This window comes from Schistocerca americana, chromosome 4, assembly GCF_021461395.2.
Source record: "Schistocerca americana isolate TAMUIC-IGC-003095 chromosome 4, iqSchAmer2.1, whole genome shotgun sequence".
Lineage (NCBI taxonomy): Eukaryota > Metazoa > Arthropoda > Insecta > Orthoptera > Acrididae > Schistocerca > Schistocerca americana.
In genome coordinates this window covers 290,886,908-290,902,625 of record NC_060122.1, presented here as the reverse complement: position 1 = coordinate 290,902,625, position 15,718 = coordinate 290,886,908, and the positions used below count along the sequence as shown (strand labels likewise).

Below are 15,718 nucleotides of genomic sequence, written 5' to 3'. Positions count from 1 at the left end.
GTGGTGGCTGGAGATGAGTCATGGTGTCATCACTTCGAATCAGAATCAAACCGACAAAGTCTCCACAGTGGAAGCATCCAGGGTCACCACCACCAAAAAGAGCCAAGGCCATCCACATGAGTGCAGGAAAGGTTATGTTGACATTCTTCTTTGACCAAGATGGCCCCCTTCTGATTCACTTCCTGCAGCATGGGACAGCAGTGAATGCCCAGCGTTGCTCACAAATCTTGACCACCCTTTGCCAAGCGATCAAATCAAAACGACCAGGCAATCTCACCTGTGGGATCATTTGCTCCACGACAGTGCAAAAGCTCATACGCCCAACACAGTCGCGGCTCTCCTGCAGAAATTCAAATGGGAGGTTCTTGGCCACCCTCTATACAGTCTGGACCTCTCTCCCTGTGACTACGCCATTTTTGGTCCCCTTAAAAAGGCTGTGAGGGGCAAATGATGCTCCTCAGACAACGACGTCCAGCTGTACGTGCGGAACTGGTTAACATCGCAGCCCCGCAGCACCTTGTGTCACAGTGGGACAAGTGTCTTAACAGCCAGGGCCAATACTTCTAACATACAGGTACTGGTTTCTGTTTCCACATCCTTAAGCTCCATAAAAGAAGTTGAATACAGTGGCGTTCAATATCGGTAGATACCAGCTTACGAGCATTTTTCTGAACGCTGCTACAGTAATTTACCCTGTTCCCTTCCTTGTTCCATACATCCCCAGCAATCCCTTAGCAGTGGCAACTGATGCTTGATATTGTGTTGTTGGGACAGTTCTCGCTCGTAGATGACAGATGGCATGGAGCATCAGATAGTGTATACATACAATACTTTAAACATCGCCCGATAAATTTACTAACCAACAGAAAAATATTATTTAATCATGTATGTATGTTTGTATTTATGTATTAAGACAGGAACCTAGAAACGATGGAGAGGCTTCGTCCCGCTGTAGCCCTCAGTGGTCCACAACCCCGCAACAGGCCACAGCAGTCCACTCACCCCACCGCCGCCCCACACCGAACCCAGGGTTATTGTGCGATTGAGCATCCAATGAACCCTCCTGGGAACGTCTCATACCAGACGAGTGTAACCCCAAATGTTTGCATGGTACAATAATTATGGTGTACACATACGTGGAAATGATGTTTGCGCAGCAATCACTGACACAGTGTAACTGAGGCAGAATACAGTGAACCAGCCCGCGTTCACCGAGGTAGATGAAAAACCGCCTTAAAAACCATCCACAGACTGGCCGGTACACCGGACCTCGACACTATCCGCCAGGCGGATTTGTGCCAGGGACCGGCATCCTTCCCGCTCGGGAAGCAGTGCGTTATACTACGCGGCTAGCCGGGTGGGCGTCTTTAATCATTATTTATGTGGTTCTGAAATTCCGATTGTGTCTGTGCAGAATGGAATTCCAGTTGGCAACGGGCTGTAGATCTTTGCTGATATTGTGGGCACTTAAACCACTCGTCCTCGCTTCCTGACAACATGCCTACAACATTGGGAACTGCTTCTGTGTTTACTAAATTGTATTGTACAAACACCAGAAGAACACCATACACTTTGTCCTCTTTCAGCCTTTGTACTGGCTTACCCAAGTAGTTACAGCTACAGTTTAAAGCGTCCTCTGAGCCACAGTGCAGCTCGGTTTTCTTTGCATCAACAAGTCATTGCCAAAAGCGAATCAAGGGATAACTGTCAGAAAAAAATCCTAGGACGGACTAAAGATTGAAATCCATACCAGAAATGTAATCTGACTCTTACCCATTGAGCTACCACCCCACAGTGTAGAATTTGTACAGTTCTGCAGTCATAAATATTAAGATTGTTACGCAGGTTTCTCTGTGGTATCCTTCTTTATGTAGTAATTTTCTTAAATTTTAGCGTCGTGAAACTTCCTCTGATGTTCAATTTCTCTTAAGTCGAGTTTATGAACATTGCAAAAATATTTCATTATGTTTGTATATTAATGTGAACATAAAAATAATCTAGTAAGCACATGTAGTTTGTCTTAATTTTTAACTAAGTGAAACCTAGAAATTAGAAGCGCATCTTATGTTTATTATTATAGTATGGTATATACTTCTGAGGTTTACATGTCTGTTTATAACAATAGAAAATATTTTTGTTGACTTTCATAGATCTCACTTAGTTGCTACAGTGTATGTACTATGGTTTCTTCTGTGAACTAAGTATTGATTGATCTTTGTTTCTTTTAAGGACCACCCATAATACTCATTAAATGTTTTACGAAAGGAATTTTTGATCATTTCCCTGATGGATTCATGGGGAACTGAGTGTTACACTGAGTTACATGAGATGCATTCATTCAAAATTCTTAAGTTACACACATATATCACTTTACAGTTACAGATAAAATCGTTGTAGCCTAAACTAGGACAGAATACTGTCTTCTGTTTCACAAACGTGTGAAGCAGAGGCGAGTAACAGAAAAAGTATGCACTAAACATCTGGAGCCCTGCTGTCAGAGACGACTTACACAGCACGGAGGTGCTGTAAGCAAACACCACATACACACTCATGTGTAAAGTTCTCGGTGCTACACTGCCAGATTGTTATATCTTTTTGGCACAAAATTTCCACACTGTAGCTCGCTGTCATCTTTGGGGTCTGTCTAGCATATTGAGGTACCATGGGGCCTGGTCTTTCTGATATACCCGGTATATATATAAAAGGATGGAGTCATTACCATGTTTGAAAGGATGCACGCCAAGATTACACAACAATCAGGCAGCTTACTCACGAGAACATTATACACTGTCAACGCCTTCCAGACATGAGATCGGAGACACATTCATGTCGTATACGAACAGTATCTCATTATGTGATCATAAACTTCGCTGCGATGCCACAGTAAATCAGTAAGTGGCCGCGCATTTCGAGCTTTGCAACCAAATGTGCCTTGCTTTTTGCAAGATGAGGAGCCTCAGAGTTTAGTCTGTGGGCCATCCTTGGAGTTGTCCCGAAGTCCGAAGTAGTTTTTTGTTTATTTATTTATTCTTGTGGCTTTTAGTCAATTGACATACGGGAAAGAAACGATCGAGACATTATTTGTCACGCCGTTTAGATTCACTAGTGTCGTTCTTCTTTGTACTGTGTCCTTGTGCGGTGACAAATTTTATCAAAGTCGATCGAGTCAGCAGTTGTGGACGAGCAGTTCATCCCAGATGTAACGTTGCGCTCCTGAGAAAACAAAAAACAATGGAGCTGCTGTCAGTCTCGTTCTTATTCGGGAAGTAACTCGTTCCTAATCCATTTCGCCGTATCTCTTTCCCGCCTGATCTCGTTCTGTTTCGCGGGTCACTATTCCTCGCTCCAGTTCCACTGTTCCTCATTCGTACTGAGTTGTAGTTCCTTTCTTTCATTGCGTTCCCCTCTCTTAATAAATCCAAATAGTTTTCAGAATCACAACTTGGAGTTCTAAGTGTATGCCGCTCAGCATCCAAGAACGGTAATTTATAACTGTGTTATAGTTATATACTAACAGTAAAACAAGATATCCCAGATTGCTTAACTCGCTTTTCGGCATACAAGACCGTGTTTTTGAAAACAAAGTGACCATTACCTCCACTTTGGCTTTCACAAATAATGTTTATCAATGGAAATGTTTCAGTTTGTAAATACAAGGTTATTAACGAGAATCTCCAGGGTTTCGGAAAACGACTGCACGATAACCGCAAACCATACAGAAAAAGGACACACATCAATGGATGGAGAAGCTCTTCAAGTTTCGATTCGTAATATCCCCCGCAGCATACCTGCACCAGGAGCAGGTATGTCAGAACATGTTGGCAAATCATCCGTTTCGCATTATCGCATTGCATACGGAGAGGACAACCAATGAACAGATTTCCAAAGCAAGCTACTGTCGTGTCTTCTCGGGCAACTCGTGTCAGCAGATTCAATATATTGCACGCACGTATTGACTTTTTCCACGACTCAAACGGTGCCCATATTGGGCATCTGTCGTGTGAGTTAGAAACTTGGAGGGATGCTCTGTCTATTGGCACGTATCTATTTTCTGCAGATCTTGAAGTTTCACACAGTTGTCTCCTGAAAACCCAGTGGCATTTATGTGCTTCTGAGGCACAGCTGACAATCATTGGAAGGGATTAAAGTGTAATCGTGCTCCCTAGTGTCCATTCTCACCTCAGTTTTGTTCACTCATGCCATCAACATTTTTAATTCGAATTTTGAAAGTGTTTGATCCCTCTTGTTCTTGACATAAAAACGATATTCGTCAAAATATTTCAATTTTTAAAATTACAACTTTTTTAGTTGCTTATATTTACTTGATAGTTGGGGTAGAATGCGTGTCACAAAAGAAAGAGATTTTTTCTTGACGTAGATGAATTTTATTTTAAAAAATTCTGCATGAGAGTACCTAGCGATGGCCAAGGACAGTGAGGGAATTGTGTGTGGTTCCCCACCCTTAATAACATCTAACTACCGCCATGCACTGCCACGCAGACAGATGTACAATATAAATCCAGTACGAGTTAGAAGGTAGAATATGTAAGCAAGGATACGCAGAAACATTGATTGTGAAATCTCAAAACTATTTCGTCGCTCACAGCGAAATCAATGACTTACACCCTCCCCCTCCCACCCAACTCACGTGCTGCGTGCGCTGTTGTTACTGGGTACAGGACTTTTCCACTTCGCCTGTTTCAAAATATATACAACATCCCACAATTACATAAAAAAATGAACGGTAAACGGCAAAAATGAACAGGTGCCTAAAACTACCTATCACGAAAGAAGTAGTTCCCCAAAATCAACTAGTTTCTGCATCTCTAATATAGACGCGTGTGGTCTCAAAAGGTTCCTACTATCAAGGTGACCTCCACTAATAAAAAAGAACACAAATTTTCGACATCTATCTCATTCGTTTTCTGTCACATTTCGTGCAGAGCTTTCGCGTTGGAGAGCTAGAACTGACTTGGTCAGCTTTGATGAAACTTGTCACAGCATAAGGGTACTATTCAAAGACAAAAAACCCTCGTACAAGGGCACATTACATTAAGTGATTCCTTAATAATTCTATCAGTCTCATTTCCTATGTATTGAGTACTGAGTAACTTGAATTTCTACCCTGAATACAGATTTCTTAACACAATGTAATATCACATATGATAACTTCCATATGAGAAGTGAACAACTGGAATCACAAATATTCATAAACCTTCAACATATACAAGCTTCAAATTAAGAAAAAGTTTTAAACATGTATATAAATAATTTTTAAACTTATTTTAGAACGCTAGTAATAGTACAGCATATAAGATAGATCTGTGTGCTGATATAATTTACATGATAACATTTCATAACATAAAATAGTATAATGATTAAAATTTTGTTAAGCTTATGTTACTTTCAGATAAGAGCATGGAAGGAGGCCTGTACACCTTGTATTTGCAGTTTGGTGAAAGGATATCATTGATAAAGTTACCCTATGACATTGTAGTACTTAGAGAAAGTCAGGATGAATTACAAGCCTCACTGACTAGACCGAAAAGTTCAATAAACACACAATATGGATAGAGTAAACCAAAGAAGGAAGAAAGTCATCAGGAATAGAAGGAACGAAATTTATGATAAACTTAACACCAAAATCAGGTACAACGTAATAGATGAAGTGAGGGAGGAAGAAGATACAAGAAGAAGACTAGCAGTGGCAAAGGGAGTAGTACTTGTCAAAATAACGCTGCTAATATCAGACGTAGACATGGAGAAAGATATTTTTATGAATGTACATACTGGGCACAGCATTCTATGAAAATGAATCATTGGCGGTGGAAATACGGAAAAATAAGAAGACCATTACGTTTGAGACATAGGGTTACAGGGGATGTTGAAAATTAGATGAACAAATATGATCAGAAATGAGGAGGTACTCAAGAGTTTCCACAGAATCAGCGATAGAAGGAATATTTGGAAAACACTGAATTAAAGAAGGGACAGGATGATAGTACAGGTGTTAAGGCATTCACGCTACTAGTGTTAGATATTAGAACATATGTAACAAATAATTCAGGACGTTTAATGAAGGTGCTAATCTGAGATAAAGAGATTGACGCTGGAGAGGATACTGTGTCCGCCCCCACAAAACTAGTCAGATGACTGACTACACAAACGAAACACATACACCTTGCATCGATGTAGAGAGCTTAACAAATATTTTTTCTGTCTTTGGTTTAATGTTAACACAATAAATTACATGCAATTTTAATTTCCAACTGAATTTTAGTTGCACTCGGGCAAATTTGAGTTCTTTATTTGAGCCAGAGTCAGAAAAATGGCTACTTTGTCTCTTCTCCTTCTTCGCCCTCGAAGTGCCGTGTGATTTCTATGAAGGTGCGGCCCCTGGTCTCAGGCAGAAAGAAGAATGTGAAGACGAGGCCGGCGAATGCGCTGGCCATGAAGAGGAAGAAGGCGGTGTACATGCCCGTGGCATCGCTGATCACCTGGAAGAGCTTGCTGAGCACTGCGAAAAGGACGGATTGCAACACCGACACGATTGCTATGGCCATACCCTTCACATCTGACTCGAAGACCTCGCCCACGATGGCCCACGGCAGTGGGCCCACCCCTAGGATGTTGAACACCTGTGCAGGCAAAGACTCTCATCAGTCAGAGCCATGTTGGACCGTAGAAATTAATGCGAGGAAGGAGAAAGGGGGGAGCAATATTCTACTGTTATCATTTCTTTAAATAACTGAATCCTTCGGCTTGAAAATGTATTGCAGAACTGCGTTTAATAGGAAGAATAAGAAATGTAGGTGAGATACCCAATCAATGTTTTAAGATAGATTATTTTCATACTTAAATGGCATAAATATTTCAATAGTGTGAGCAATGCACATTTTTCCTGTTATTAAGGGAGATAGTACGTCAAATGGGCCGACTTGGTGTAGGAGAGGCACCACAGGACATTTTAATTTCCAGTGTCAATACTTTACAAATAAATTCATAAAAATTTCACAGAATGACCAAGAAGGATTTATGATTCACAACATACCAGTGGAAGTTCAAAAACATAACAATAAATTTTTTTACATGCGAAATTTCATCATTTTTTTCACTTACTATTGCCTGCATTTGTTGCTATAGGTACACTTTTCTTCATAAGTAAGAGAGATTCTTGGATGAATTTTGCACAGCATACAAAACGTACAGGTGTACGAAACTCTAAATTTTCCAAATCTGTTAAAAAATGAGGTAAAAATTGAGATAATAAACAATAAAATTTTAGTTTTTCTAAACATGAAGTTTAAAATGTAACAGCTCAGTCATTTTTTCATGAATTAAATAAATTCTAGAGTTTAAGAAACCTGTAACTATGGTTTGTATGCTGGGCAAAATTCATCAAAAAACCTCTCATAAAGAAAAGTGTACTTGTAGCAACAAATGCAGCCAATATTAAGTGAAAAAATGATGAAACTTCAAATGTAAAAAAAAAAATTATTTTGTTACGTTTGTGAACTTCCACTGCTATCAGTGTGAATCCTGAACCCTGCCTGGTCATGCTGACAAAGTTTTATGAATTTATTTTTAAAAGTAAAGACGGTGGAAATTAAAATGCCTTGTAGTGTCTCTCCTGCTCCAAGTCAGCCCGTTTGACGTCCTACCCCCCTTAATGCAAACGTGAATGCAATCTTTTTGATTCAACAATTTAGAATTGTAAGTTTCCTTTAATTTACGTCTAAGGTCACAAACGTTTTGTTATCAGATTACCGGTTTCGGTCTATAATGACCATCATCAGAGCTGTTTTATAAAAACAAAGTCCTAATGTACTGCAGCCATAATGGCATCGTCAAATGTTAAATGAAAAATCAGCACCAGCATCGTCAAATATATATATATATATATATATATATATATATATATATATATATATATATATATATAATCTGTTAACAAAACGTTTGTGACCATAAACGTAAATGACTAGTTATTTGCAAAAAATATTTTATGCATATACTAACATTTTAGATTGACACTGAAAACTACAAAAAAATACACAGAATGAGAAAATACTATTGGTTAGCGATAGAAATAACCAGCAAACAGGTGACACATTAATACAGTTAAAGTGGGAAAACATGAAGACAGCAATATGATTTCACTATCGCACACCTCAAATCACAGTAGCACAATTCTGGCCTTGTGATACGAACCATTATCCTGGTAGATGATGCCATCGCCTTCAGGAAAGAAACCAGGTATGAAGGGGTGCAGATGGTCCACAATAATGTTCATCCAACCCGCAGTTCTCACAGTGCCTTCGATTACTACTAAATTTCCAATAGAAACCCAGTTGAATGTCACGTGTAGCATAATAAAGCCACCACTGGCCTTTATCTGTGGTACAGTGTGTGTTTAGAGCAAATGGTCTCCTGGATAACGGCGTATCTGACCACTAACATTGACCTGGTGTAACAAGAACCGAGATTCGCCCAACCAGGCGACATATTTCAATTCATACATGGTCGAGCCTCGATGAACTTGTGCCCGCTGCGAATCGCGGGTGAACTTGGTAAAACTAAGGGGTTGTCTCCAGCAGAGCCCCAATTCAATAATGTGCGCTGAGCGGTGTGCTCCATTAAACTAGAGCCTGCACCAGCTTTGTATTCTGTCGCTAGTTTTGCCATAGATGGCTACACATGCACCTTTATAGAGTGGACAACTCTCCAACCTTCATGTTCTGTGATAACACGTGGTCTTTCAACACCTCCTTGCATACTCATGGTTTCATCGCCCTTCAATTATTTTCCATATACACTTACGGCCGTAACACGAGACAGTCATTCCCAGGTGTCTGACTATCTGCCATTTGCCAAAGCCGCTAATGTCAGTGGATTTCCGTATTTGCAGCCCCTGTCGTTGCTAGAACGATTTCCCATTCGTCTTGGCACCGCATGTATACATGGTGCAGTCACATGTGATACCGTGTCAAAAAACTAAATAAGAACCTTTTGCAGCACAGACATGCAGTAAGGGAGTGAGCAAGATTCTGACAGGTATGTGCAGCCATTGCGGTTCCAGTGCTGTGACCTGCTGCGGTAGATTTCTCGGTTGAGGATCCATGGCACGAAAAACCCAATCAAGGTGGTCCTTTAGATCCCCGACTGGATTTAAATACAGAGAGTTTGGTGACAGGGAAGTACAGTAAGCTCAGTCTGGTGCTTTTCAAACGACGAACGTATACTGCGAGCTATGTTACAAGTTGTATTGTCCTGCTGGTAAATGCAATCATGCTGAGGAAATACAAACTGCATGTAGGGGTGCAGATGGTCCCTGAGGATAGATGCATACTTGTGTTGATCAATTGTGCCTTCCAGGATGACAAGATCACCCAAAGAAAGCCACGAAAATATTCCCCAGACCACAATGCTCCCTCCTCCAGCCTGGATGCTTCCGATGATTGCTGCAGTGCTTTACACGCAAACGGCCATCTGTCCCATGGAGCCTTAAACGTGAGTCGTCCGAAAATGGCCACCTCTGTCACCACTCAATGAACGTGCAGTTTCAGTATTGCCGTACCAGTTCTAGCCTTCGTAGCCAGTGAACAGCAGTCAGGATGGGTACATGAATCAGGTGCCTGCTGCAGTGGTCAATAGAGCAGCATTAACTGAACAGTCATTGAAGATACATTGTTGGTAGCCCCTTCGTTCGTCGGGTGCGGGGGGGGGGGGGGGTCAGTTGCTTAATAGGTGCACTTCTATTTACCCGTTTACATCTCTGTAACCATCGTTCACCCCTTTCATCTATGGACCATGGTGCAGTTGCCTCAGCGGCGGTTCTGGATACCACAATTTTACCATTCATGTTGTACTTAAACACGGCAGCATGCGAAAAATCTACAATCTTAGCAATTGGCTCGACAGCTAATTCATGCCCTTTTGGACATCAGACAAATCGTTCCAGTTCTGCAATATGATAACACTATTTTCCACATCCCCCCGACACGCTTTACATACCATTCTTAGCTAGTCCTGACGCCTACGTCTATGCTAAGCGATTTCTTTCAGTTCGATGGACCAAATTACATACTTTGGGAACTTCACTGGCGTTTAAATCAGTGTCTGTAAATAAACTGCCATGCATTTCAGACACACGAAATATCATTTCAGAATACAGTCCTTCATGTTATCTGCTCACATGTTGGAAAAACAATTATTTTACGTTCAGCAACTGCAAGCTATAATTCAAAAGTATGTTGTTGTTTCATACACTATGGCATGTCCTGTTTTACCAAGGCAATGGCATACCGTCCTGGCGTTTACGAACTGTGAAAAATAAATCATGAGAGCATGCCTTGTGATGGAACCACCTAACATCACAAAGTAGAAAATCCTATAATGCTCCACCGATACATCAAAAACAAATACCACCTGTGTGCTGACATCTGACATTTTTGCTCCACAACTCGGCTCTACCGACGTGTAAGTAAGATTTCTGTCACCTAGCAAATTACAATTCGCAATAGCAGCATATTCTTGTGTTGTAGTTTTGTAAGCAATATGGTCATCACAGAACAGCCCATTTCGCGCAATCTAATAACATGTCGTGAAAAGCACTATCATTTCTACGTTCTACAATGAGCTATAATTAACTGATGGCTACTTTATAATTATAGATTATAAAGTATGAAGTAACACAGGACGTGCAACAATACATATTTTTAAAAATATAATCATGAGAATAATTATAAAACAGTCATGATTCTGTGAGAATAGATACAGTAGATTTCTACTAGTTTTATGAGGAAAATGGGTGGAGTTTGAGAGTATTCTGCATGCTCAAAATACAATTTTTCGTGCACAAGAGCAATATATTCATTTAAGATGTATGAAATGCCGATACTTATCAGGATCTACAGAGTCATTTTTTACGTTCAAGAGCACTAATAATCATTATTTTGTAACATCTAGAGTAGGTAAAAAAAGGAACTACAAACTATCTGTACCCAAACTTTAACCAGTCATACCACTCCTTGTAATAGAACCTCCCATAACATTTTACTGCATCTCTCTCTTCTGATATATTGAAAGACAAATACCGTCTGCATGCTGAAATTGCCCATATTTCATATACACGTATTGGTCCACTGGAGCAAGTGGCCAGTGGTCAAAGTCACTTGCACAAACCTTTGTAAACTTTTTTCGCCTGTACTGGCGCCAAAGAAAGCAGGTGTTGACAGATGTGAAAATTACCGAACTATCAGTTTAATAAGTCACAGCTGCAAAATACTAACGCGAATTATTTACAGACGAATGGAAAAACTGATAGAAGCCAACCTCGGGGAATATCAATTTGGATTCCGTAGAAATGTTGGAACACGTGAGGCAATACTGACCTTACGACTTATCTTAGAAGAAAGATTAAGGAAGGCAAACCTACGTTTCTAGCATTTTTAGACTCAGAGAAAGCTTTTGACAATGTTGACTGGAATACTCTCTTTCAAATTCTAAAGGTGGTAGGGGTAAAATACAGGGAGCAAAAGGCTATTTACAATTTGTACGGAAACCAGATGGCAGTTATAAGAGTCGAGGAACATGAAAGGGAAGCAGTGGTTGGGAAGGGAGTGAGACAGCGTTGTAGCCTCTCCCTGATGTTATTCAATCTGTATATTTAGCAAGCAGTAGAGGAAACAAAAGAAAAAATCGGAGTAGGTATTAAAATCCATGGAGAAGAAATAAAAACTTTGAGGTTCGCCGATGACATTGTAATTTATCAGAGACAGCAAAGGACTTGGAAGATCAATTGAACGGAATGGACATTGTCTTGAAAGAAGGATATAAGATGAACATCAACAAAAGCAAAACGAGGATAATGGAATGTAGTCGAATTAAGTCGGGTGATGCTGAGGGAATTAGATTAGGAAATGAGGCACTTAAAGTAGTAAAGGAGTTTTGCTATTTGGGGAGCAAAATAACTGATGATGGTCGAAGTAGAGAAAGATATCAAATGTAGACTGTCAATGGCAAGAAAAGCGTTTCTGAAGAAGAGAAAATTGTTAACGTCGAGTATAGATTTAAGTGTCAGGAAGTCGTTTCTGAAAGTATTTGTATGGAGTGTAGCCATGTATGGAAGTGAAACATGGACGATAAATAGTTTGGACAAGTGCTACAGAAGAATGCTGAAGATTAGATGGGTAGACCACATAACTAATGATGAAGTATTGAATAGAATTAGGGAGAAGACGAGTATGTGGCACCACTTGACAAAAAGAAGGGACCGGTTAGTAGGACATGTTCTGAGGCATCAAGGGATCACAAATTTAGCATTGGAGGGCAGCGTGGAGGGTAAAAATCGTAGAGGGAGACCAAGAGATGAATACACTAAGCAGATTCAGAAGGATGTGGGTTGCAATAAGAACTGGGAGATGAAGAAGCTTGCACAGGATAGAGTAGCATGGAGAGCTGCATCAAACCAGTCTCAGGACTGAAGACCACAACAACAACAACAACTGAAGGAAGGCCGCATCCCACAGACTATCAGTCACAAGAGAGGCTACCTGTGTTGTTCTGTCATAAGCAGTTTGATACGTTGTTTTTCGGCTGTAACACATCCAAGCAGTGTACGACTACAGCTTTGTACACCATCATACACTTTGTTTTTCTACCTTGACTTCGAGAGCTGTGTCAGGTGCTAAATCGGATATCATATGGTGTAAACTATGCTGCTCCCACAACACACAGGATGGTAGAAATAAAACACAGGTTATTGACTAACATGTGGAAGAGATTGCAACATGTGGTAGCTGGAAGAGTTTGAGGGGTTGTGCAGCATTTGCAAACAGCTGTCTGAAGATCATGATCTCTACATTTAATCTCATCTTCCACAGTGATCGGATAGCAGATTTCTTGGTGTTCCATTTCGAAGAGCATTGTTTCCTTACACTGTAGCCATGCATACGATCATTGTTCCAAAGTTGACAACCCCTGGAAGATGCTGTTCACAACATGCATGGGTAGTAGTAATAAAGTGGTATTGTTATCTTGTTGGCAAAAAAAAGAAAAATAATGTGGCGGGCATCACAGCATATGGAAATACGATGAGTCTGTAGCATTGAGAAACATCTCCAAAAATCTGTCCAAAAATGATGACCTCTACATTTAATCCCATATTCCACAGTGACAAGTGGTAGATGTCCAGTGTTCTGCCAAGACTCGCTCCATCTCGAACAAGTGGTGTCAGTCAGTCATTAGGTGGTAACCAACAGTGTACAAGTGGACAGATGGCATGGTAAAGACACTGTTGATGGGGGATGAGGTACAGTAATAAGCACCGCAGTTGATAGTGCGATCAATTTTACCAGTTTTTCCATAATTTCATTGCCAGCCAATGACACAGCAGAATGCATCCCAATTCCCATATCTCCACTAAACCACCCCTAAACTGCTTTACGAGTACCATATACTACCCTATGACTCTCGATAAATGAATGTGCAGTATGCCCATCGGTTCACAAACACCAAAGTATATCAGAGAGTGTCCTATACCAGCGCAGTTAGGTGATCTACATATTTCTAGAACATAACCAGCCATCTTCCCCTATGTGGAGGGGAGTCACAGAGTACTCTCGTGTTCATAGCATAAAACTGGAGATTGAAAGATCTCCCTGCATTGTCCTTAACCAACCCGCACTGCAACACTGTCGCCATGTAACTGACAAGACGTAGGAGCATACTATACCAGCTACCTTCCACGTCTCGTGAAGAAACAGAGGAAACTTATGCACCAATCTTACTTACAGCACCCACCAAGTGCACAAGATCTCTCCAGAAGAGTGCATGTCAAGGAGATTACCACACCTTATTGGTGTATACTAGACATGGGAGTGCTGTGGAGATATAACAGATGGTTAAGAAGAAATGTGCGGTTTATGGATGATGGAACTCCAGACGCAGAGAGTTTGAAACATTTTACATAAATCAATCGTGCTATCAATCTGGGGTCTTATTCTCGTGTCGCGAGGCAGAACCAAGAAGGTACCAGCAAGAGAGAAATGATTGCCTTGGGCTACATGGTTCTGCACCTAAAAACCCTGTATTGTGAAAGCCATATGGTTTCTGAAGTATTAGTCGTGTGGACTGCAACACTCTTAGTAATCTAATGCAGGACATACATGTCCATATCTGACGTATGAGCACAAGTTTTCTATCCCAGTCACTATGGCGACAAACTTTAAGATGGTAAAAGTACTTCCTTCTACACTATTCAGGGGTCCTAGGAAGTGATGGAGCTGTTGGTGTATATCCACCGCTCGAACTGCTTACAAACCAACTAAAATCAAGTCGGGAGACTGCTGATCTGCCTCTTAAGAAGCTGACAGATTTTATAAGTCTTTTTAAGTCGCGAAGGTACATACCCTCAATCACATTTCCCGTGTAAACCGTGCTTATTCGTAGTAGTAGGGGTTTTGGCGGATACAGCCATGCCTCACTAGGGAACAGAGCGTGAAAAACGATATGAATAGTCTATACATTATCACCCACGCCCTGCTGCATGAAAATGCACATAAAGAAACAGCGACATCTTACAAGGGAGTAAGCAGGACAATCAACAGCAAGAGGAAATGTAACAGTCTTATTGCTGTTTACAGTAGCATAACCACGGCCCTTGTAGCCTTCCTCTTGCAGCAAACACGTTGCATTAAGCTATTATTAAACAAATGGCTATCTAATACTTCCTTTACATTGGCCTGTGTCCACCCCGGTAGCTGAGTGGTCAGCGTGACAGACTGTCAATTCTAAGGGCCCGGGTTCGATTCCCGGCTGGGTCGGAGATTTTCTGCGCTCAGGGACTGGGTGTTGTGTTGTCCTAATCATCATCATTTCATCCCCATCGACGCGCAGGTCGCCGAAGTGGCGTCAAATCGAAAGACCTGCACGAGGCGAACGGTCTACCCGACGGGAGGCCCTAGCCACACGACATTTCCATATACATTGGCCTGTGTACATCGTAAGCTGATATTTTGTGGAACTTTCTCAAATCTCTCTGAAAGTGAAGGATCATGACATGAACTTGGACGTGATTGTCTGCAACATTGTCGATGTCCTGGACAAACATAAACCGAATCGTTGCTGCCATGATGCGAGATATTATGGTGCACTGCAAGAGCATGCGCAGGTTCTGAGCTGACTCAATTAGTTTGTCAGTGGTGTGACGAAATAGTTTTGATTTTTGCAGCCATTTTTTGTATTAGTGCCATGGAGGGCAGTTGCCGAGTATGCCCTTCGAGCGCAGTCTGTGTGTATTGTGAAGGGACTCACGAGAAATGCGACTGTGGCGGCGAGGGGCAGCCACTGCACAGCGGTCAGGTCTGTGCGCGCCACGTCCTTCAGGTAGAAACAGGTGCCGAGCACGGCCATGGTGGCGCTGCAGCCGGCGAGTGAGAGCAGCATCAGCGGCCGGCGGCCGGCGCGGTCTACCAGCAGCGACGTGGCAACGCTGGTCATCGTCTGCACTGCTGCCACGATGATGGCACACACGTCTGCATCAAGCGCCACGCCCGACTGCCGGAAGATGTCTGTGGCGTAGGCCAAGAGCACAGACAGCCCCGCGAACACCTGCGTCACGATCAGCACCACGCACACCAGCAGCGCACGCCGGCTGCCACGCCGAAGCACCAGCTGGCGCAGCAGCTCCAGTTGCGACCGCCTGGCCTCTGACCCA

General features: G+C 41.7%; 1 protein-coding gene across 1 annotated transcript in view; it reads right to left on the bottom strand.

Annotated features, from left to right (window-relative positions):
* LOC124613424 (facilitated trehalose transporter Tret1-like) overlaps positions 1-15,718 on the bottom strand; it is a 74,743-nt gene that overhangs the window by 40,203 nt on the left and 18,822 nt on the right. The window contains exons 3-4 of the mRNA XM_047142127.1: positions 15,316-15,710; positions 6,337-6,638 (exon numbers count right to left, since the gene is read on the bottom strand). Of these exons, the coding sequence (XP_046998083.1) occupies positions 6,337-6,638; positions 15,316-15,710 (697 nt within the window). The remainder of the gene's footprint in view (positions 1-6,336; positions 6,639-15,315; positions 15,711-15,718) is intronic.